Below are 22,767 nucleotides of genomic sequence, written 5' to 3'. Positions count from 1 at the left end.
TTAAAAACGAAAATCAACAAAACAAGAACAACAACAACAACCACAACAGCACCAACAACACCACACAACAGCAATATCAACATCAACAACTTCAACAATAACTATATGAATAACAATAATATTATTGCCGCCACTGCCAGAGCCTCTGCCTCTGCCTCCGCCTCTGCCACAGCCACGCCCACTGCCACGCCCCCGCGCCAACGAGCACCCCCGCGCACGCCCACAGCCACCTCAGCTTCTGTTACTGTAGTTGTGTTCAAAACAATGTTACCTGATGACTGAATTATTTTAGAATCGTACACGTAGAGCATGTTTTATTATGATTATCCACTATGATTACCACTTACAATTTACGATTACGATTTATGATTACGATTTATGATTATGATTATGAGTATGTCTGGATATCATTACCTATTAACTATTCATTAGTTATGGCTTATATCGATTATTACTATTACTATTACTACATGCATAATGTAGAGCCTAACTGATCTATCGTGTATTTTAGTTTGTCTAGTTGTTGGATCCCTGTACTATACCCCATAAAAACACACACAATCACACCCATATTTGATCCTCAATCCATACACACACACACAACCATACTAAGGAAAGATATGGCATTATGCATATATGCATATGCAAAGTTGAAACATTTTAATCATGTAATTTTTTTTGTGTTTTTGCTGAGAGGAGATGGACGATAAAGTTCGCGGAGTGTTAAATGAGTAGGTTTATGAGTAAGTAGCGAGTATGTAACGAGTATATAATGAGTATGTAATGTTTACGTAGCCACAATGCCACACACAGCTATAGCAAGCATTTAGGATGCGTGCATATGTCAGTTATCTATTTTTTTTTTTAACTAAAAGTATATGTAAAGTATAGGCTCATGCACGTATATATATTTATATATATAATAATTGTGTAACGAGAGAAAAGAAGGAGGAGGAGGAGGAGCAGAAGGAGAGCGAAGTAGGGCGGGAGATTCAACCACATAAAGTATAAATAGTAGAGTCCAACTAGCTAGTTTAGTGTACATCCGTTTTGGGGGCAGAGAGAAGTAGAGCAATTTGTCACTGAGAAGGGGGAATGGTAGGGTGAGCGGAAATGGAAACGGAAGTTAGCGCAAAACGGAAACGGAAGCTGGACGGCCAGATCGAAATCACACATCAACCATTAAAAGAACTTCGCTCGCAACTCTTGCAGAATTATACTGTTAGATACTGTTAGTTATCGAGCCCAAAACCTAAAACCCCAAAACCCCAACCCCCACACACACACACACTATATCTAAGTTAAGAACGCATAATCACATACTACACACATAAATTACGCAAAGTACATACAAACAAGAGAAAGTTTAAGAAGAGAAATGAATAAGAAAAACAAAAAAAGAAAGAAACGAAAGGATTATTTTTTTTTTTTTTGTGTAAGCCCGATTACGCAATTATATATCGTAATCGTGTTATCGTCGCAACCCCAAACGCCTATCGGTATTGATACCCGGATTTTTATCAATATCGTCGTACTACGTTTTATTTTGTAAATGTATTAATTTTGTTGATTTTTTTGCTGTCTGTATACATTTTTTGACAACATTTTTGAATAAATGTAATTCTTAAATATGTTTTATGTTTTTTATTTACTGTTATACCTCTACCCGGCCTATTGTGCCTCAAAACTTTTCGGTTTTAATTGGTTTGTATATAGAACAGTGTGGAGTCCTTCCATTTTTTGGGGTTACTTAGCAAACTTACTTTTTTAGAAACTAAAAAACCCTTTTATGGTTTCTAAAGTTTTTTTTAAAGTTTCAATTATAAACGAATATAAACTAGTCCCAAAATTGAATTTCAACACGAATTCTGCGAGGTTCTGGTTTGTTTATCTACTTGGCCCAAAAAAGTATGCAGCGGAAATGGCAATTGGCTTGACCTGAATGGAAATTGAAGGAATCTCGTGTGAATAGCGAAACCCGTTCACTAGGTCCTTGAATCCCAACTCCAAGCCTCCCCCAACAAGCTCTTTCAAATAAATATCGAAACCTAGGGCTAAGGGAAGAAACGGAAATAGAGAAATTAAGCTAAAAAACACGAAAACAATGTTATTCGAATAAAAAAAAAAAAAACGAAGAACAGAAGATGAGAAGATGAGAAATAAGCAAGAGTCTGACATCAAATTGCCTTCAAAGCGTTATTTTCGATTTTTTTTCCGTAGAGAGTTTTTTTACGAGAAAACGATGCAAAAACCAATACGAAATAGCAAATAGCAAGAATATTTAAAGTACGTATATATGTGGATTTATAAGCGATGACATAATAATCAATATATGAATATGGATATGGGAAAAAAGGGCAACAGACAGACGGCTAAAAGGATTAACATTTTTTGTAGAATAAATGCAGGATAAACAGCATCTGAAGGGAAAGAGTCAAAATAAAATATTTTTGCACAGCGTGTTATCAAATAAGTGTTAGACTTTAAAAATAACTGTAATCGAGATTTAAATCAATCAAAGAACCTGTCCCTTCTTTCCCTTTCCGCCCATCCTTTCAATCCCTTCCAAATCCAGTAAACCGCCCATTTGATTAATAAGGCTAGGGTCAGATGGAGGACTGCTCCCGCTGGAAAAAAAGAAGTGTCTTTGTAAATACATGAGAACGAGGAGTTGGATTGAGGGGCTCTTCCGAACCCCTGGCCTAACCATCTGGCGTCTCGAGATATAACATTAGTTAGCTAATTTTAACGACTTACACACTCCCGGATTAACCAACACTGCAGTCACCTAACCAGCTGCCACTTATCGTACATCAAACTGTTGTACCCCAAAACAAAACGAAAACTTAAATGCTCAATTCATCACTTGACCCATTTGATCCTCATGACCCACTCACCCACACCCACAACCGCATCCGTATTCGCCTCACTCCGCTTGCCTAGATCCATTTGCATCCCGGGCAGAAACCCATGTCCACCATGTCCACAATGTCCACCATGTCCCATACCCATAGTGTATAGCGTGGATGCAATATGAACTTCTTATGGTGCTTAATCTGGATCTTGATCTTGAGGACAACCCAAGCCTACAACATTATGGGACTGAATGCAATGAAACCAAAAGTAAACAAAGAAAGAAAAAAAAAATAAGCAAAAAGCAAAAGAGGAAATCTAATTAAACCCGTATATGTATACTAGGTGTATATGTGTATTGATTAAACAATTCAATAATTAAAACGAAGTAGATCCTTCCATATGATAAAACAAAAAAATTTGTGAAACGAAGAGGAGTAAACGCTAAGAAGAGATCTCTCTTCTAAAGCCATTGTTATACTCTTTGAATTTGTGTATACCCAAATTAGAAAATTGTGAAACCAAATCCAAAGAAAAAAGGAAAAGAAAAACCATAACGAATCGCCGTGGAAAATTATAGAAATACTGTTTTTTTTTTGTGCATTTCTAATTCTACATAGCGGTCGCGAGCGACTTTTACCTTTTATATAAGTATACAATATGGTTTTTGTTTCTTTTTGGATTTGATATGAATGTTACACGATGGATTGATATTGATTGATTGATTAGTGAACGTTTGATGTAGTGGTAACCAAAAAGTATAATTTAACTGATACATTGATGTAATGCATAAGAGAAAAGGAAACACAAACGGCAACAGAACCGCAAAATGATAAATGATAATGAAATGAAAATGAAATGAAATGTTAGCAAATATAAAACAGATAACTAAGACGAACTAAGCCCGTAATTGAGAATTTTTAAAGCACGATTCGAGATCACATATAAATTTAATAAATTACACATGTATTAATAATGAAATGATGTATTTACGAATAAAATTAATATTATCACATGAATCATATAAACGTTGGCCAGTGCAGTCTATTTAAAAAGCTCGGACGGAAACTGTGACTCCATCACAATTTTGAAGGGTTTCTTGGCCACCAGCTCATCTTTGTCCACAACGAAATCGCTGTAAAAGCATGTGTTTTTGGAACGATTTCCGCTAATGTTCAACCAAATACTTACTCTTCGTTGGCCAGGGTCACGTTGATGCGGTCGGTGAAGACCCGTGTCGGTCGTATAGCTCCGAAGAAATCGGTGATGGGCACTTTGTGCGGATCTCGGCGGTACAGATCCTTGCGCACGCCCACTGTCGAAATGCACACCCGCTTGGGGCACACTTGCAACTGTTTTGAAAAGATTGCGGCTCAGAATTGAAAATCTTTTGAAAAATCTCACGAGTGGACTTACAAATTCCCCAATGGTCCTCTTGCTGAACGGCTGCACCTTCTCCAGGAACTCCAAAGCGTAGTAGGTATAGCGATCGATCATGTACACGCCAATCGAAGGATCCACATGGTGCTGCGGATTTAAAATCATGCATGAGGATCGTAGGTATCTGACTGTATCTATATCTAACTTACCGACAAGGAATCCTCGCCTACTAGACTACTTGCCACCGCCAGGACATTCGGCGAGGTGAATTTCTCGTACAACGAAGCCGCTTGGCAAGTGTCCACCATGAAGAACAGCTCATTGTAACTGAAATAAAGAAAGGTGGGTTATTAGCTATATGGCTTATTGTACATATATTAGGTTCCTATTTTCCTTACAAACATTATTGTTTCACTGCTTATGTTTAAAATAGAATACATTACCATTTGGATGCATTATTAGATTAGACAGGTTGGTACTACATTAGTTCTTAGATAAAGTTGTGGATCAAAAATATGTTTCATTAGATTAGAACAAATTTTAACATAACCAAGCTATATATCTGGAAGGCTAAGATTGTACGGGATTAATATCCCACAGAAACTAGATTAGTTATTTGATAAATTTGTTCAAACTACAAGGAGCACTGGAGAACCATCTTAAGAATTGTAACCGTCTAAATAGATGATCGTACAACTAAGTGACGAGACTAACAACCGTTTTGAAAGGCTAAGAGTGTAAGGGATTAAGGTATCGCACCGCTTCTTCTCCCACATCTGCTGTATCCCGTCGGCCAGCTCCTGGCTGGTTATCTCCTCCGAGTCCTGGAACTTGAGGAAGCCATCGCCGCCATGGCCAGTGAGGTAGATAAGCACATTGCTACCGGCGTCCGATAAGAGCTTTTTGGAGCGCGCGGTACCGTTCTGGGTGCGCCCCGTTAGCAGGCGCACAAAGTTTTCCACGGTGACCTCGTAGCCGCGGTAATCCACCTCCACATCGTCGCCGTACACATTGATGTGCTGGTTGGCATTGTTGTAAACCTGGCCAGGACGCGGGTTCCTTGCATTGCAGGCCATGTCGTCGGCAATCATTAGGATGATCTGGGAGTCGGGGATGCCCAGTCGCTTTACAGAGCGGTAGATGGACAGCACATTGGCCACATGCCGGTAGTTGAACCAGAATCTCGAGGCATCCACCAGCACCGCCCAGTTGTTGGTGTGCGTGGACCGCTGGGCGGCGGCCACGAAGTTCTCCGGCAGCACCGCGTTGCCTTCCGAAGCCACCGCGTGACAGTTGACCAGGATTAGGGCAGCAGTGATTATCACGAATTTAACAAACATCTTGCTGAAGAATTCCTTGAAAACAAAATGCAGGCATAAGCCATAATAAAATAAAATACCATTCAGTATTCAATTTACCATGAAGCAATCGATATTGGATTTTCTGTTATCGATATTTGGTTTTTTTTGGGCTGGCAACTTTGCATTATCACCTTGTCAGTTTGTTAGTTTATTTTGTAACGTATTTTAAAAATTTAAACTGTTCTATTCCTTACTATAAATAATAATATATATTTATTTTTATTAAACACTAAGTGAAGCTGATTGCAATGAGGAATAAAATCCCCCATTAATAAGAAATTAAAAAATGTAAATTAAAATTGTATTTTTTTGTTCTATGTTATTAAAAGCTTTGGGGAACGCCTCAAAAATTTGATTATAGCATATTGATAAAGTGATAAGGATTTAATAGGATTTTACAACAAACATTCTGTGGCGTTAACTAAATATTAACCATTTATTTTATTAAGCTTAAGTCTTAATCTGAGGTCGCTTACAATAAGTAATAATAGTCATCAGTTAAATGGTTATTCTACCGTGGTTTTCTGTGAGATATGCATTCATGGCCGTTCTTTTTAAACCACAAACTGACGCCTTTTCGAAATCGAATAAATGATTTAGAAAAAAAATGTATAAACTTATGATTACATTAAATTGAGTTATTTAAAAAAATATTTGCGTTACCTGGCTGTTTTTCTGTGATCAGTAGAAAAAACGTTTCAAAGAAGATATTCTATAAAGCTTCACAGTAATTTTGCAAATATATCTTTTCATTGATACGAGATTTTTATATAAAGTTTTTTTTTGTATGGCATCCATGAGAAAAAGTCTTAAACATAAAACATGTAGCTTATAATGTATACAATAATATTAGATGTTGCCATCTATAAATATGAAAAAAAGGTCGTGAAGGAAATAATTTTGCAAATTTCAATAAACGTTTTAATTTGTAGGTATATACTGCCACATCAAAATCGATATTCAAACAAAAATACTCGATATATCGATACTATCAAGCTGTAGTTCCACTTGCTGCCGAGAGAGGGTGGGTGGAAGGAGAGCGGGCGGGGGTGAGAGAGTCGGCATGATTATGTTAATGGGCCAATTTTTCACCTCGATTTTCTCCCCCAAAAACCCATGAAATCACAAATTTCAAACATAAAACAGTTAGTACCCAGCCAGTACGATGGAATGCCAAAAAAAAATTCCAACCTTACTATACCCCTGTGGGTGAAAAAAGCGCCAGAAAATGGCGCTACAAACCAATATGGCGACCGTTCGAAACGAAAACGAATGACGCTGCAATGACGAAAAGAGCAGGCGATAAAGAGCGAGGCAAAGGCGGAGAGCGCAAAAAATGTGGCTGTGTGTGTGGCCATAAAAGCCTTGTTTGCGTGTGGAATTTAACTGTTTTCTCGCCGTCTGCAAATTGGGGGGCACTAACACACAGCCGTACACCTGGGAAAATGGGAAAAATCTTGGCAAGACGACCACAAACACAAATACTGGGCTTCTGAAAACTCTGCGAATTCGCCGCGATCTCTATTTTGCTCTCTGCCGCTCTCTTATTCCCATTCACGTGGGTTTTCATATTTTATATGCATATGTATGGGTTTGGGTGCTTCTTTTTGCTGTAGTCGTTTTTTTTCTTGGAGCTTTGGGGTCTGCCGGAAGTTTTCTTTTTATCCACGTATCGCCGATTGCGCTTTGCGCACTAAGCCTATCGCTGCTTCTTCTTTGCTGCGTGGCATTTTGTCGGCCATTACGTTTTCCAATTGCCTTTGGCGCAGACACACAAAACACTCAAAGTGTGTGTGCTTGTTGATGTAAATGTGAGCGCACCGCACAGTACAGAAACAGAAAAACAAACTGTTTCTAGGTGAAATTAGTCGAGTGGGCGGAATGCAAAAGTATTTTCCTGCCCCAAAACTGGTTTGGGAATGAGAAAATTTGCTCAGTCGAAGCTAGGATCATAAGGAAAGGGCAATCAACCAGGATAATCGATCGAAGTGGCCTTCGTCTTTCGTAACTAATTGATGATGTCAGTGGCGAGGGAAAAGCGTGTGTCCTGGCCACTCACTTGACCCAGTTTGGGAAAAGCGCTTTGCGACCCCCTTGCAGAAGCGGTTGAATAAAAATTGAACAGAAGAACGCTGCATAATAATGCAAAGGCAATGCAAAAAGCTATTGATTTTCCCTCATTTTCATAGCAATTAAGGCTTTTGCCTTTAACCCAGTTACACGTAATCGCAGTGGTCCTTGGGTGGATGGGAAAACTGTTGGGTGAAGAACGACGTAAGGACGCCGCCTGACACTTGCAGGATTCAGCCCTTTCAGCTTAGCCTTAGGAAAAAGGAAATTCAGCAAGCAACAACCTACGCTACAGCATCGCAAGTTGAGGAAAATCTGAAAAAATTCGCAGGACAACCAAAACATGCTTGGCCTAGAAAGGGAATCATTGTTGTTGTTGCTGCTTCTGCTTCTACCTTTTTCCCAATTACCACCCCCGTTTTGTTATCCCCGAGTCCTTTTTCGCTTTTTGCCGACGCAACAAAAGACGCATCAGCAGCAGCAACAACAACAAACGACATAGCGGCGAATTCGCGACGGAGAGAGAGCACGCGGCGAAAAAAGAGCGAACAAACATTTGCCAAAAACAACACGTACACCGGGCATAAAACACACGTTGACGTGTGCAATGCCCTACTATTGCAAAATATTTTTGTACATACATATCTGGTTCAGCAGAGTTATTTTAAATCATTTCATATTTGATTTAGTTGTTGAGGGGTACAAATTTCTTTATGTTAAAAACGTACTTATTATAAAATAAAATATTTGAAAGTATTGTTTCAATTACACAAATTGGATTTATTTGTAAATTACATAAATTATGTGTTTGTTCCGTACCGAACAGTAACGATTATAGTTTTTGAACAAAAACTCTCAATGAATTATGTCAGTATTACATTTTAAGAAACTAGAAACCATTGCTACTAAAGACTCATATATTATTTATATAAAATTGCATTTTAATTTATTTAAAAAAAAAAGTAAAAAACTTATTTCTAGACATATTTGTTAAGACTTGATTTATATGCATCTTTGGATCTATATAAAACCTAGATAATCGTCTATATTAAATATTAAGAAATTGTAAAGGAAAATTTTAATAGAAACAATTGTGTATAATATTAAATATAATTGGTAAACTTGAATTTGGTTAATTCATATTGCCACTTTTATTATTTATGTATGATAATTTGGAATACTATAAAAAGAGACAAGTAAGTATATTTAATAAGGATACGGAATTTACAGCAGAAAGCACGCTTTCTGCATAAATGCACCTAGCCCAAAGAGAAATCGTAATATAAATAATATTTGTCAGATTTAAGAAGACAGTCCTGAAAGCAGGATTGCCTGCCGCCGCCCATAAGCAGGGTTGCACCAAACCGCCTGCGATAGTGAGTATATCGAGCGGCGAAGAGTGCGGCGAGTCACGGCAAATTGGCCTTATTCGCCGTCGGAACAAGCGACGCTCTCTTGCTCTCCATTTTGGCTCGTTATTTCGCTTCGCACCGTGTTTGCGTTCACAACTCTTGTTCGGGTTCTGCATTTTATTTTATTATTATTTTTTTTTGTTTGTTGCTATTCGGTGAGTACCTGCGGAACGAACAGGAAAGGAAAGGCAAGGAAAGGGTTTTCCTCGCCCACTCGGGCTTGTGTGTGTGCGGAGTGCCCAGTGAAAAGAAAAGCTGTACTCGGCGGTGCCAAAAGACATTCGTTTATTATTGCTCGCGTTCGTATTATTTGCGAAAACCTAGTGAAAAAGAAATTTTCTGCTGCTCGCTGCTGCCTGCCTGCCTGCTTGTTGTTGTGTGTGTGCGTGTGCGCTGGTCGTGTCTGTGCGCTCGCTTTGGGTGTGCTTGTACGTCACTGCCACCCATTTTTTGTGTGTGTGCCCCACTGTTCTGGTTCTCCGTCTCGTTTTTCCCCCCTTCAGAATTGTTGCAACTCTGCCGAACACAGTTTCCACGGATTTTCCTTTTCGACGAGCGAGCGAGCAAGCGAGCGACTGTGTGTGTGCTTGACAAAAGTTGGCAACTCTGCCAATTCTTTGACAATTTTTCCGCTTTGTGAAAATTGTGCGGCCAGTTTCCGTTCGCTTCCTCTGCTTCCTCCACTTCTTCCGTTCCGTCTGTGTTTACAATCGCGGCGTTTTTGCACACTGTGCCGTGCGTGTGTGTGAGTTCTACTTGGTTGTGTATATACACACATCGATACGGCTGCGGGGTCTTCATTTTGTTATTTGCCATTCTCTTTCACTTCCTTTATTCGTCTGTTTTGTTGCCGTCGCCGTGACAGTTGTGTCTTGGTGGTGTGCGTGTGTGTCCGTGTAAGTTTTCCGCTTTTCTTCGCCGGTGCAATCTGCAATTTGAAATCCCGCAGCCGCAGCCGAAGGTCGCGCCGCTCCCTCTGGTCACACTAAAATGGCGCCTGTCAAAATCCATTGGGATCATCAGATGAAGAAGAAGAATCAGACGCAGGATACTTAATTTGAGGATTATTCAACATCCCATCAATTCTTCAGCTTGTCCGCTTTGGCCTCCTGCTTCTTCTTCGTCTGGCAGTCTCTTCTGTCTCCTCTCCTCTCTTCTCATTTCGCTTTCCTCGCATTCTCGCAGCTCCCAGCTGCTGCCAAAACTTGTTTTTTAGAATCGGTAAAAAGGGGACGAAACGGGGGGGCTGGAAAGGAGAAGGCGGCTTGCTGGCAACCGCAAAAGCATGTTTAATGTTCTAGTCTCATTTTACTGGAGTCGAGTGGACGGATTGTCCTGGGGATTGGCGTTGCATTGGGGATTAGCTGAAAGGGGCTAAGAAAGCGGCCTGCGTTTTTGCCAGGTGAAAGCCAGGGCCATAAAACTACGTTTACCAGATAGATATTCGCTAAGGTTTTCGCTTCAGCTTGGATTGGTCAGTAGAAAATTGTCTACCCAGCTCTAATCGCCACTTGTGTTTAAAAGTCCTTTAAAAGTATTTTATGTTCTATAGATAAACGATTCCACTCTCTCTTTATCTCTCATCTAATTGGATATTCCTTTGATATTCTCTTGTTTATTGGTGCTTATTTACAACAGCTATCATTCAGAACTTATTTTCTGTTTATCGAAGTTGATGTTTTTTTTTTATATTTGATAGTACTTTGGAATGCTTTTCATTTATATTTTTAATTTAGTATTTATATAAATACTTTATAATTTGTAATCTGTTTACGATATCTGATTATAATGGAGAAAATGTTTATTAGTATTTATCTGAAAGAGCAAAGGCTTTTAAAATTTTTTTTTCAATATAGCATTAGAATTTTGAAATGCCTTAACGTATTGAAAACATTGAAAGGCGTTTAGATAGCCTTTCAATGTTTTCAATAAGTTCACGGCATTTCTAACATTTCTAAGTGCTTATCAGTGTTTTCAAAAATGGTTGGGGAAATTGTTTTTACAAACCAAATTCAAAATTCAAAGATAAGAAAAAATATTACTTTTTTCCAGAAAGGCAAATATGTTGTGTACACTCTTTATTTTTCTATTCTGATACTTTCTGGAGAATAATCTTGTTTTTTTTTTCGTCGGATGTTTTGTGAGCTTACCATGGTTAGGGCATAAAAAGAAAAGCGAGATATTTAAAGCAAAAATAGAGCACTTAACCTACTTTTAGGTTGAGTGAATTTTCCCCTTGCTAACTAAAGTATTATTCCCACATGGCGGATTAGTTATGCGACTTGGTAACTTACCTTTTTATCTCCACCCCTTTGCAGGTAATCCTCCACATCACAGTCAACCAATGGGACCAAATCACTGCGACTCGAACTGGAAACAATCAGCATCGGATCGCACGGAGCAACAGGTGGTGGAGCAGCAGCCCGAGAAGGAGGCGACGGGGGAGCGGCCAACATAGGAGCAGCAACGTCGGCAGCAGCTGCCCAGGGCCCCTCGAGGATGTCTAGCCGGAAGTCGCCAGGAGGAGCTGGAGCTGGAGGAGCTGACGAAGCAGCAACAGCCACAGGAGCAGCTGCCCCCCTGGACGACAATGCCAATGCCAGCGTGGAGATTCCGGCCAGCAGCGAGGAGCCAACAACGGGCGTCGGCGAAGAGTTGGCCATTATTATCAAAACAACAACAACAACTCCAACGTCGCCAGTGGAGGCGGCGGAGGAGCCAACGGCAGCCACAGCTGCAGCAGAGGTGGATGGGGGAAAGGAGGAGGATGTCACCAAGGAACCCCATCCAGCACCCAAGACGCCTAGATCCACGCCAACGCTCACGCCGGCCGTCACGCCCAGCGCCAGTGACGGAGTGGCGGCAAAGAACGTGAGGGTTACCCGGCACTCGTCGCCACTGCTACTACTCAGCTCGCCCACGACCAGCAGGCGTGAGGTCGGCGACGGAGCATTAGACAACGCGGAAGAGCCAACGGGATCAGGCTGCCAAAGGAAGAGCTCTGTGGAGCGATCCATGGCGCCCGTTATACGCGGACGCAAGTCCATCAAGGATCTGAAAGAAGCCAAAGAAGTCAAGTCCGAGGAGCTACCTTCAGCAGGGTCAGCAGATGCAGGAGCACCTGGGCAGGTCAAGGAGGAGCAAACCAGCGACGGTAACGAACTGGAATCATCCCTACTTGCCACGGACACAATAGACCATAAAGACATAAAAGACAAGGAGGATGAGCGGGAAAGCTTTAAGATAAATGATCTTCCCGAGGATGGAGAAAAAGAAAAATCTGGTGAGAAAGGAATAATTGCAGAGAAAGAACTAATTGCAGAGAAAGAAAAAGATACAGAGAAAGTCAAAGACACCGATTCAAATAAAGAAAGGGAATCTGAAAAAGAGAGGGAAAAGGCCAAGGAGACAGTGGTGCCAATCGCGCCAGTAACACCTACTTGCAACCGCGTCACCCGTAAATCACATGCCCAGGAGCAGGTGATCAACACGCGGGTCACACGCAACCGTCGTCAATCCTCTACCGTGGCAGCCACCTCATCCGCCTCCTTGACAGCCACATCCCCGGCAGTCACAGAGCAACTGCTTCCTTCCCGGGGTCGACGGAGGAAGCCAACGCCGGTGGCACCACCCATAGAACCTGCGGTAAAACGGAAGCGGTCCCAAGATGCTGAGGCCGCCGATCCGGAAGCCTCCAGCAGCGCGAAATATAGTAAGGTCGAGGTGGTAAAAACGGAGGAGGTGGAGGCACCAGACGAGGATATAACTATCAAGCAGGAACCCATGGATGCCAGCGAGGTCAGCTCAATTTCTCCATCAGTCACGCCTACTCCTACACCCACACCAACGCCTGCTCCGATCTCTGGCGGCCGTCGGGGACGTGGACGCCCACAGAACAGAAACTCTTCCTCGCCGGCGGCCACCACGCGAGCGACGCGACTGAGCAAGGCAGGATCACCGGGAATCTTGACACCAGTGGCCCAGGAACCAGCCCCACCGAAGCGGCGGCGAGTGGGCTCCAGCACACGGAAGACTGCCTCGGCCAACTCGCTGGCACCCAGTTCGCAGGGCGGCGCCGGGGACGAGGACTCCAAGGATAGCATGGCCTCGTCCATGGACGAGCTGCTGCTAGCCGCTGTGGACATCAAGCAGGAAAAGCTGACGCCAGACTTCGACGATAGTCTGCTTCTGCCGGAAAGCCTGCCGTCCACTTCTGGTGCCTCAAGTGCCAATGGTCATTCCTGCATCATTGAACCACTCACTGTGGACACTGAGAGCATCAGCAAGCCGCCTGCTGATCCTGCGGTTAAACCTAAAGAGTCGCCGACAGCAGCAGCAGCCGAGGAATCCCCCTCGCAATTGGGAACTCAATCTGCTACCCCTGAGAGTGCAGGTGCGGCGGGAAAGGCTCAATCGCTAAGCCCAGAAATGATCAGCGAGGGCGTGAGTGCGGTCAGTGTGCGGAAGTTCTACAAGAAGCCCGAGTTCTTGGAAAACAACTTGGGCATAGAGAAAGATCCGGAACTGGGCGAGATAGTCCAGACTGTGAGCAACAACGACACGGAAGCCGATGTGGAGATGTCTGTTGATAATGAGATTAACCGGGCTGAATCTCCCAAGCCGCAGACCGAGGAGCACCATAAAAAGGAAGAGGATCATGAGATAGCTTCAGAATTAGAGGCAGGAGAAGGAGCGACGGAAGATTTTGCCACACCAGAGCCGACAGCTGAAGTTCTTTCTGAAATTCTGGCTGCCGATCCTGTGGAAATTCCTTCTGAAATTACAGTCGAAATTATAGCCGAAGCAGAGGAAGAGACCTGCTCCAATAGCTCTATAAAAGCAGGTGAGCTACGCCTGGACGAGAGCAACGATGAACCTGAGCTGCTGCTGGAGGATGGTCTCATAGTCAATGGCGATGAGACACCAGATCAGCCGGAGGAAAAGATTAAGCCAGAGGATCATGTGCGGTTCTTCCACTCGGATGACTATGATGACTTCGAGCACGAGATTATGGAGGAGCTGACCAAGGAGGGTGTGCTAGATGCTAGCGGCAATGCGTTGAGCCAGCAAAAGGTTGATATCGAGCAACCCGAGGATGTTTCACAAGTCTTATCAAAGGCCCAAGAGGAGGAGGAAACGGCGCAATGTGAGCCCTTTAAGGAACCTTCACCCGCGGACGAAATGGAAGTCGACGAATCCTATATCGACATTAAGCAACAAACGGATCAGCTGTTGGCCGAACACCACCTGGCAGAAGATGCCGCCGCGGATACGGAGTGCGGTCCCGAGGACAACAAAGAAAACCTTTCTACGTCTGCGGCCAGCACTGCTGACGAGGGTCTGGACATTCAGTTGACCCTTAAGGAGGATGATGACGAGGAGAAGCCGCTGGCAGTGATTGCGGCAGAACAGAAGCCCGAGCTGCTGCTCAAGGAGCACGTGCAGGTCAAGGAGATGGATGTGGAGGGAGATGAGAAACCGAACGGCAAGCAGGAATCGCCGTTTGGCGACAAGCACGTGCAGCTGCTGCGACAGGAGCAGGAAATCCACCTGCAGAACCTTGGTCTACTCACGCATCAGGCCGCCGATCAGAGGCGAAAGTTATTGCTCGAGGCCCAGGCTCGCCAGGCGCAACTGCAGCTCCAGCAGCAACATCATAACCACAGCCAGCACAAGCGACAGGGAGCACGAGGAGGAGGCAGTGCCACCCATGTGGAATCCAGCGGCACTCTAAAGACAGTCATCAAGCTGAACAGAAGCAGCAACGGAGGCATGGGCGGCAGTGGAGGCCTGCCCACGGGGACAGTTATCCATGGCAGCAGCGGCTCCTCTTCCGCCTCCTCCACGTCCTCTTCATCGGTGGGCAGTGCCACACGCAAATCAAGCGGTGCATTGGGCTCGGGATCGGGAACAGGTTCTGGAGTCCGCCGGCAATCGCTCAAGATGACATTCCAGAAGGGTCGGGCTCGTGGTCACGGGGCTACGGACCGATCCGCCGATCAGTATGGCGCCCACGCCGAGGACTCCTACTACACAATTCAAAACGAGGTAAGTTGCTGCTTATAAGAGTTGTCGCCCAAACAATTTTCTAACGATAGCTGCTTGCTTTTCCATCTTTTCATTACAGAACGAAGGTGCGAGAAAGTTTATCGTTACCACTGGTAATCCCGGCCGCAAGACCAATAACCGTTTCAGCTCGACTAACAACCACTCCTCGGTAGCCTTGCACGGTAGCAACTCTGCGGTCCAGTACAGTGCGTATAGATCAGAACTCCCATTCGGAATCGTGTGCTTTCATAAGCATGGCTGTCTGTGTCGTCACTCTTAGAAATCAAACCGCATCAACTCACTTGTTGTTTTAGGGAATATATATTTTGTTTTTATTTGTGTTTTAGATATTTTTTATAAGTTCTTTTCCATTTATATTGTTTTCTATAGCTTAAAGCTGCTTTATACAATATTTCTTCGATGTAATAGCTCGGTTTGATTTGTCCTTCCATTCATTTAAATTTCTCCACCCGGAAGTTATCAGCACTGTACACATGGCACCGTCGCTTTCATTTCCATAAACCATTTCCATTCCCATTCCCACTAAAGACACAAACGAACTGATCTGACGGAAATACAATCGGCTAAAAGATCGAAGAATATATCACTCTAACTAGCAGTCTTTTCCTACAGATTCATCACACTCGGAGAGTCAAGGACAGGCAGAGCACGGTTTCTACCAGACTGTGAAGAAGGACGAAAAAGAGAAGATCCTCATTCCGGAGAAGGCCTCCTCGTTCAAGTTTCACCCGGGAAGGCTGTGCGAAGACCAGTGCTACTACTGCAGCGGCAAGTTTGGACTCTATGACACCCCCTGCCACGTGGGTCAGATCAAGTCCGTGGAGCGCCAGCAAAAGATCTTAGCCAGTAAGTACTTCACGGCGGTGCATCCCTACCTAATAGTTTATGAAGTTTTGCGAGTTGCTGATTTTGCTGATATATAATCTTTCTCTACCTCCTCTGATGTTTGCTAGTTTCCTTATCATTTGCAGACGAAGAGAAGCTAACGGTGGATAACTGCTTGTGCGACGCCTGTTTCAGACACGTGGATCGCCGAGCGAACGCCCCATCCTACAAGAAGCGTCTCTCTGCGCCAGGTCATTTGGAAACGGGCGTGGGTAGCTCAGCGGCGGCCGCTGCTCTAGAGAAGCACTTTGCTGGCGACAGTGGTGGCGTTATTGCGGAGGTGGGAGGAGCGGAAGCGGGCTCGGCAGCGGCATCGGTATCCGGCGTGCAGCATCGCTCCTGCGCCGTGAAGGACTGCATTGAGGGGGCAGGACACTCGCTGCGGCGCAAGTGCATCCGCAAGAGCGTGAAGAAGTTCCAGCTCAACCTAGAGATTCCTGCCGGCTCCTCGATCGTGTGGCTGTGCGAGGCGCACTACAACACAGTCATCCAATTCTCGGGCTGCGTTCTCTGTAAACGGCGATTGGGCAAGAACCATATGTACAACATAACCACGGTGAGTCTACTATTTAGTTTTTATTGATTTCGGATCAGTGTGCTTATTTATATACTCTCTTAGCAGGACACGGATCGGCTGGAAAAGGCGCTGTCCGAAATGGGCATACCAGTTCAGCTGGGCATGGGCACTGCCGTTTGCAAGCTGTGCCGCTACTTTGCCAACCTGTTGATGAAGCCCCCGGATAGCACCAAGTCCCAGAAGGCGGAGTTTGTCAAGAATTACAGAAAGAGGTGAGTTGGAGACATGGCCATGGTTGGTTGGTTGGTTGGTTGGTTGGTTGTTCACCTGTTATTTAAGGGGTAACTGTAATTTTTAATTTTTACAAACAAAAATTTTTTTGCATATTTTTTTATTTTTCTATTATTAGGTCCCCTTAAATTTTTGAAAGAACGGAATTTACTAGAACCTATTTTGTTTTATTTGAAAATCGACTCCAAAATGTTGATTGAAAGCCATTTTTATAATTCCCTTGATTTAAGGATTAGTTTATAGTGTTATTTAACTAATGTATGGACATATTTTGTCAATACTAGAAATTTGACTACCGCAAAACAAAATCAAAAAAAAAAATGACATTTACAACATAATAAGAAGTTTTTTTTTTAACAACTATACAATATTTTGCAATAAGATAATTACTGAAATGTATTTAAAATACAGTGCCGAACTAAAGTGATGGCACAGTTGCAAATCTCAACTTCAAATGTTATTCCCAGGCGTATTCAGCATTTTTATGATATAGTTTTTTTTTTTAATTTAAATTAAACATTTCTTTATTCAAAGGCAAATTTGTTTTGGTATTTTTAAAACTATTTAAACTAACAAAAAGGGAACTTATTTCTTGAAACAAAAATCTTGGCACACTTCACCAAAAATCGTTTTTTTCCCTCGTTTAATGTAAAAATTAATAATTTGTTGGTAGTCATTTTGCTTTACAACATCTTCAAGACGCCTAGGCATGGAATGAACCAACTTGTTTGTGGTCTCATCTAAAATATTTCGCCATTCCTCCAATAAGGCTTTCTTAAAGAAATTTTTTGATGAAATGTCGTGTTTTGTCATCAGCCGAATCATTTCATCCCAATTCAGGTGACTGTTATGGGATCCTTCTAACTGTTATGGGATGAATTTCCTTCCCAAACTCAGTTTGTACCTCAGCGGCAATCTGGGAAGAAGATATTTTCGGGTCCAGCTTAACTTTTCGGACCACTTTGTTAGATTCACGGTCAGTTAAGGTCCTCGGGCGTCCTGGTCTGGGAGCGTTCTCCAAATTTGCTGCACGATGTTTCTGATAGTGAATCTGCTTAGTTCCATAATCTAGGCTATTTTGCCATAAGATTTGCATTCACTGTGCAGGTGAAGGACAATTATTCGCTGAGCTGCATCAGTTTTCTTGCGCTTTTGGTCCATTTTGTATAAATTGAAGCAAATGGCAAGAAAATTTGATAAAAACGTCGCTTTGTTGCAAAATTTTTGGCGTAAGTGTGCCAAGACTTTTCTTTCACAAAATAAGTTCCTTTTTTGTTAAAGTTTCGTCACTGTATGTACTTTTAGATAATGTACAACTAGTTTAAAACATTTAAATAGAGTTCATAAAGAAAAATCGCGAAAGTATCGTTTTTTTGTGCTGCAACTTGAGGTCAGCAAATACAAATGTATTTAATTCCTGTTTCTGTTAAACACAGGCTCCTCAAGGTGCATAATCTGCAGGATGGCAGCCACGAGGTATCAGAGGCAGATGAAGAAGAGGCACCCACTGCGACGGAAACAGAGAGGGAGAGGGCCACGGCAGATTGCCACGAGGACGCAGAAATGCCGATGGTTGTGGACTATGATGGACCCACCGACTCCAACTCGAGTACTTCGTCGAACGCAGCCCTGGACACCAGCAAGCAAATGTCAAAGCTTCAGGCCATTCTGCAGCAGAATCTAGGAGCAGATGCTGCAGGAGGAGCGGCGGGTACAGGAGTTGGTGGAGCGGGATCCGCAGGAGCGGGTGCCGGAGGAGGGGCAGACATCTCGAACGTGCTACGTGGAAATCCGAACATTTCGATGCGGGAACTATTCCACGGCGAGGAAGAGCTAGGCGTGCAGTTTAAGGTTCCCTTTGGATGCAGCAGCAGCCAGCGGACGCCGGAGGGTTGGACACGGGTGCAGACTTTCCTGCAGTACGACGAGCCGACGCGCCGCCTCTGGGAGGAGTTGCAGAAGCCATACGGTAACCAAAGCTCCTTCCTGCGCCACTTGATCCTGCTGGAGAAATACTATCGCAACGGGGATCTCGTCCTGGCCCCGCATGCCTCATCCAATGCCACGGTATACACGGAGACTGTTCGCCAGAGGCTAAGCTCCTTCGATCACGGCCACTGCGGAGGATTGGGGGGCAGCACAACAGGAGGCAGCCCTTCTTCCGCAGGCTCCAGCAAGCGCAGCGGAATTCCCCAGCACGCGGGCGCCAGTGTCCTGGCCACCGCTCTCACAACGCCCGCTACTAGCCACTCGTCCTCCTTAGCCGCAACCGCAGCCAGTTCAGCGGAACAGCATGCCTCAGTGGATCCAGTCATCCCGCTGGTCGAGCTCAACGACGATGACGAAGGCGAGGATGCGATTGGAGGAGGAGCGGCTGATGGAGAGCCCTCGGATGCCAGGCAATCGGAATCACCCTTGGAACGCTTTAGCGTCGTCTCTGTCGACAAGCTTACCAAGCAGCTCAGCTCGAATGCAGTGACGATCATCGCCCGGCCCAAGGACAAATCGCAGCTTTGCTCCAACAGCGGATCCTCAACGTCAAGTTCCAGCTGCTCCTCGTCAGCTGTTTCCTCCCCAGAGGAGGTGGTGGCCGTCACCAAGGTCTCAGCAGTCGCATCCGCTTCCGCCCAGGCGAAGGATGCACCGCCATTGGTGGCCGCCGGTGTTGGTGGCAACAGCCGCAGCATCCTGAAGACCAATCTCCTGGGCATTAACAAAGCCGCCGTGGAGATTGTGCCGCTGACACCCGCCTTAAACACATCCACCTCCACATCCACTGCTGCATCTAAAAATTTCCTTACGTCCATCGCTTCGCTGGCCAACAAGTCAACAGTGGCAAGCCATGTGCCTGAGAAGCAGCAAAAGATCCTTGACGTGGCCGTGGCCAACAAGCTGCTTAGCAGCCAGAACGAATCGGTTTCCGCCGCTATGCTTAGTTTGCAGTCCAAGCTGAAGCCACCAATGCACCAGCAGCAGCAGCACGGCGGAACAAGCGGTCCTCTGAAGCAGCCTCCTAGTGTGGCCCAATTGCTGAGCTCTCCGCCAGAACTTATCAGTCTGCATCGCCGGCGGACGAGCGGAGCGGGAGCAGGAGCGGCGGCGGGCAACAGTCTGCTTGGCAATCTGCCCGCCAAGAGGCTGCAACTTTCACGATCTGGAGCAGGCCCAACGGCAGGAGCTGGAACGGGAACTGGAGCCGCAGGCGGAAGCCGGGGAGCGGGTGGACCACCTCCGCCCAATGTGGTCATACTGCCAGACACCCTAACCGCCCAGGAGCGGCATGAGAGCAAGAGTTGGAAGCCCACGCTGATACCGCTTGAGGATCAGCACAAGGTGCCGAATAAGTCGCATGCTTTGTATCAGACCGCCGACGGTCGTCGACTGCCCGCTCTGGTGCAGGTGCAGTCCGGTGGCAAGCCATACCTCATCTCCATCTTCGACTACAACCGCATGTGCATTCTGCGCCGGGAGAAGTTGCTGCGCGACCAGATGCTCAAGACCAACGCCAAGCAGAAGCCACAGAATCACCAGCAGCAGCAACAGGGTCAAACGCATCAGCAACAGCAGAACTCTGCTGCCTCGGCGGCTGCCTTCTCCACCATGGTGAAACTGGCCCAACAGCACACGGCGCGTCAGCAGCTTCAGCAGCTGCAGCAGAAGCAGCAACAACAGCAGCAACAGCAGCAGCTGCCTACTTTGCAGCAGGGAGGAGGAGGAGCGGCGGGAGCAGCGGGTGTCAGGCGTTTGGCGCCCAAACCGATGCCACCGCTGACCAATCCGCAGATTGGCAACCAGGCACCCAACTTCCAGCCGTTGCTGCCCAGTCCGCTGGACAACAGCAACAGTTCCTGGCTGTGGAAGAACTTCCCCGATCCCAATCAGTACCTGCTCAATGGGAACGGAGGAGGAGGAGGTGCCGGCAATTCCGCCGCCAGCAAGTTGCCACATCTCACGGCCAAACCAGCCACGGCAACGAGTAGCGGCGGCGGAGCTACTAACAAATCCACGGGGGGTAGCCTGTTTACCCTTAAGCAGCAGCAACAGCAGCAGCACCAGCAGAAGCTCATAGAAAATGCCATCATGTCGAAAATACCCAAGAGTCTGACGGTAATCCCGCAGCAGATGGGCGGCGGCAACGCCTCTGGTGGCGACATGATGGGGGGTAGCAGCTCCTCCGGCAAGGACTGATGACGGCGAATGCGGCCGCCATGGGCAGGAGGAGCGGCAGCAGCATCTTCATCCACATCATCATCATCATCATCATCGGTGGGCACCAGGCGGAGCAGCAGGATCAACAAGCAGCAGGCGGCCAGCAGCTTAAGCGGCGAGCTTTAGAGCAGGAGGTGACCGGTGGCGGCTCCATGGATATCACAAACTCCAAAATTCCATGGCTGCAAGTAGTATAAGTGATAAACTAAATAACAATATGGACGTACAGACATAAAAACGGATAAGAAATCAAGATAATTGTAAGATTACATAACGTTGATTGTGTATAAAACGAGATACGGTTACGAATACGATTATTACATAAGCAACCCACTAGTTAGGCACTGGAGCCGATGCCACTGATGCAGGAGATGATGATAGAACATATGAAGATGGAAGATGGAAGATGCCGATGCGAAAGCGAATGAAGAAGCGGATATGGATAGTTAGAGATAGCGATACACTTTACTCTAAACTATGCTACTCTATTATTGTAGACTTATACTATATTTTTTTAAATAGAATTACGGGCATATTAACTTGCGATTCGTGTATTATAGATACCAAAATTGCTAGAGCTAAACGGTTTATAGATTTGTAAGAAACCCCAAAACACACACAAACACACACACACACACCTACTGCTACACTAACTGTCACCCACACACACACACTTAATTTAAGAGAAAATGCAGCACAAAAATAAATTGTGTACAAGAAGGTATACCAACTTTGGGCTACTGGTGATCCCAGGACCGGAAACGGGGAACAGGATCCCAGAGCCCTAGTTTTTTTTTTGCATGAATCCCAACCATTCATCCCAGGAGCATTTTCAGACCACTATACACACAAACTAGCAGCTAGCAATCCAATACCGCACATAGAATACCATTCGCTTGTACGTAGAATCTTAATTTATAAACATTTTGTATTTCCATTTATACATCTACAACCCATTACTCACCCCAAAACCCGCTTACACACAGATACAGATCAGATTATTATATAGACCTAACATTAACTCTTAAAATGTACATATTTTTCATTGAAACAACATAAATACAAAAACTACAAACTACAAACTAAACTGCTAATTCAACCAAGTAAACCAAAATCGAAAGCAAATACAAGTGTGAACCACAAAACAATCAAATTGATCAGTGTTCTCGGTGCCTCTGGTGGCCTCTGTTCCATTCCAAGGAATTCTAAAATTGTAGCTGCCTAAACAAAGCAAGGACGTCGTTGGTAGTTAAGCGAAATTGATTTGCTAATTTTAAATGACAAATTAAAAAGCTTTCCCGACAAATATACCAATTCTATTATACTAAACTCCCAGCATATACAATTGTAAATTAGCCTGTTAAGCATAGATATATTTATACACATGAGAATTCAATTGTTGTTGTTAAACATTGAAAATGTATTTATAAAGCGGAAATTGATTGATCCATACAAAAAAAACCACACATAAAACGCAAAGGGAAGGAAGCTAACTTTGGCATGCCGAAGTTATTATACCCTTGCAGTAATTATTGAAAGTCGCCCCCGAAATTTGGGATACGGTCAACAAATAATGTACACAACAGGAAACAACAGGATGTATATCGTTCAACACAAAGAAGTTGTGTAAGCTGTTTAAGTCTTCCGATTTCGACACAACTCATAAGATCTCCTAGTATCCGTTATAAACGCTAACCCCTCAAGTTCCATGTGATTATTT

At 44.5% G+C, this 22,767-nt stretch overlaps 2 protein-coding genes across 2 annotated transcripts; one reads left to right on the top strand and one right to left on the bottom strand.

Moving 5' to 3' along the window:
- Window positions 1-3,822: 3,822 nt before the first annotated feature.
- On the bottom strand, window positions 3,823-5,636 carry LOC108136258 (putative GPI-anchor transamidase). The gene is made up of 5 exons (XM_017257314.2): window positions 4,993-5,636; window positions 4,443-4,560; window positions 4,270-4,380; window positions 4,045-4,205; window positions 3,823-3,988 (listed from the first exon to the last, which is right to left on the bottom strand). Exons 1-5 carry the CDS (start codon window positions 5,571-5,573, stop codon window positions 3,898-3,900), a joined length of 1,062 nt encoding a protein of 353 aa, XP_017112803.1. The 5' UTR covers window positions 5,574-5,636; the 3' UTR covers window positions 3,823-3,897.
- Window positions 5,637-9,141: 3,505 nt separating this feature from the next.
- LOC108136201 lies at window positions 9,142-22,200 on the top strand. Its single transcript, XM_017257200.2, is given in 8 exon segments — window positions 9,142-9,231; window positions 11,395-15,124; window positions 15,204-15,330; window positions 15,758-15,991; window positions 16,117-16,586; window positions 16,650-16,819; window positions 18,275-21,011; window positions 21,013-22,200. Coding segments are annotated over 7 exon segments (7,434 nt in total). The 5' UTR covers window positions 9,142-9,231; window positions 11,395-11,575; the 3' UTR covers window positions 21,160-22,200.
- Window positions 22,201-22,767: the final 567 nt, after the last annotated feature.

The sequence above is a fragment of the Drosophila elegans genome, unplaced genomic scaffold (genome assembly GCF_018152505.1).
Source record: "Drosophila elegans isolate 14027-0461.03 unplaced genomic scaffold, ASM1815250v1 contig_149, whole genome shotgun sequence".
Classification (NCBI taxonomy): Eukaryota; Metazoa; Arthropoda; class Insecta; order Diptera; family Drosophilidae; genus Drosophila; species Drosophila elegans.
Note: the sequence above shows the minus strand (reverse complement) of the source record. Positions and strands in the feature narration are given on the sequence as shown.

Bases quoted from the DNA above. Each gene is read 5' to 3' on its own strand.
- LOC108136258 (XM_017257314.2), bottom strand. From the start codon at position 5,573: ATGTTTGTTAAATTCGTGATAATCACTGCTGCCCTAATCCTGGTCAAC. The intron at 4,206-4,269 runs GTAAGTCCACTC...TTTTCAAAACAG, and splicing joins AGAGGACCATTGGGGAATTT to TTGCAAGTGTGCCCCAAGCG. The intron at 3,989-4,044 runs GTAAGTATTTGG...ATGCTTTTACAG, and splicing joins GTGACCCTGGCCAACGAAGA to CGATTTCGTTGTGGACAAAG.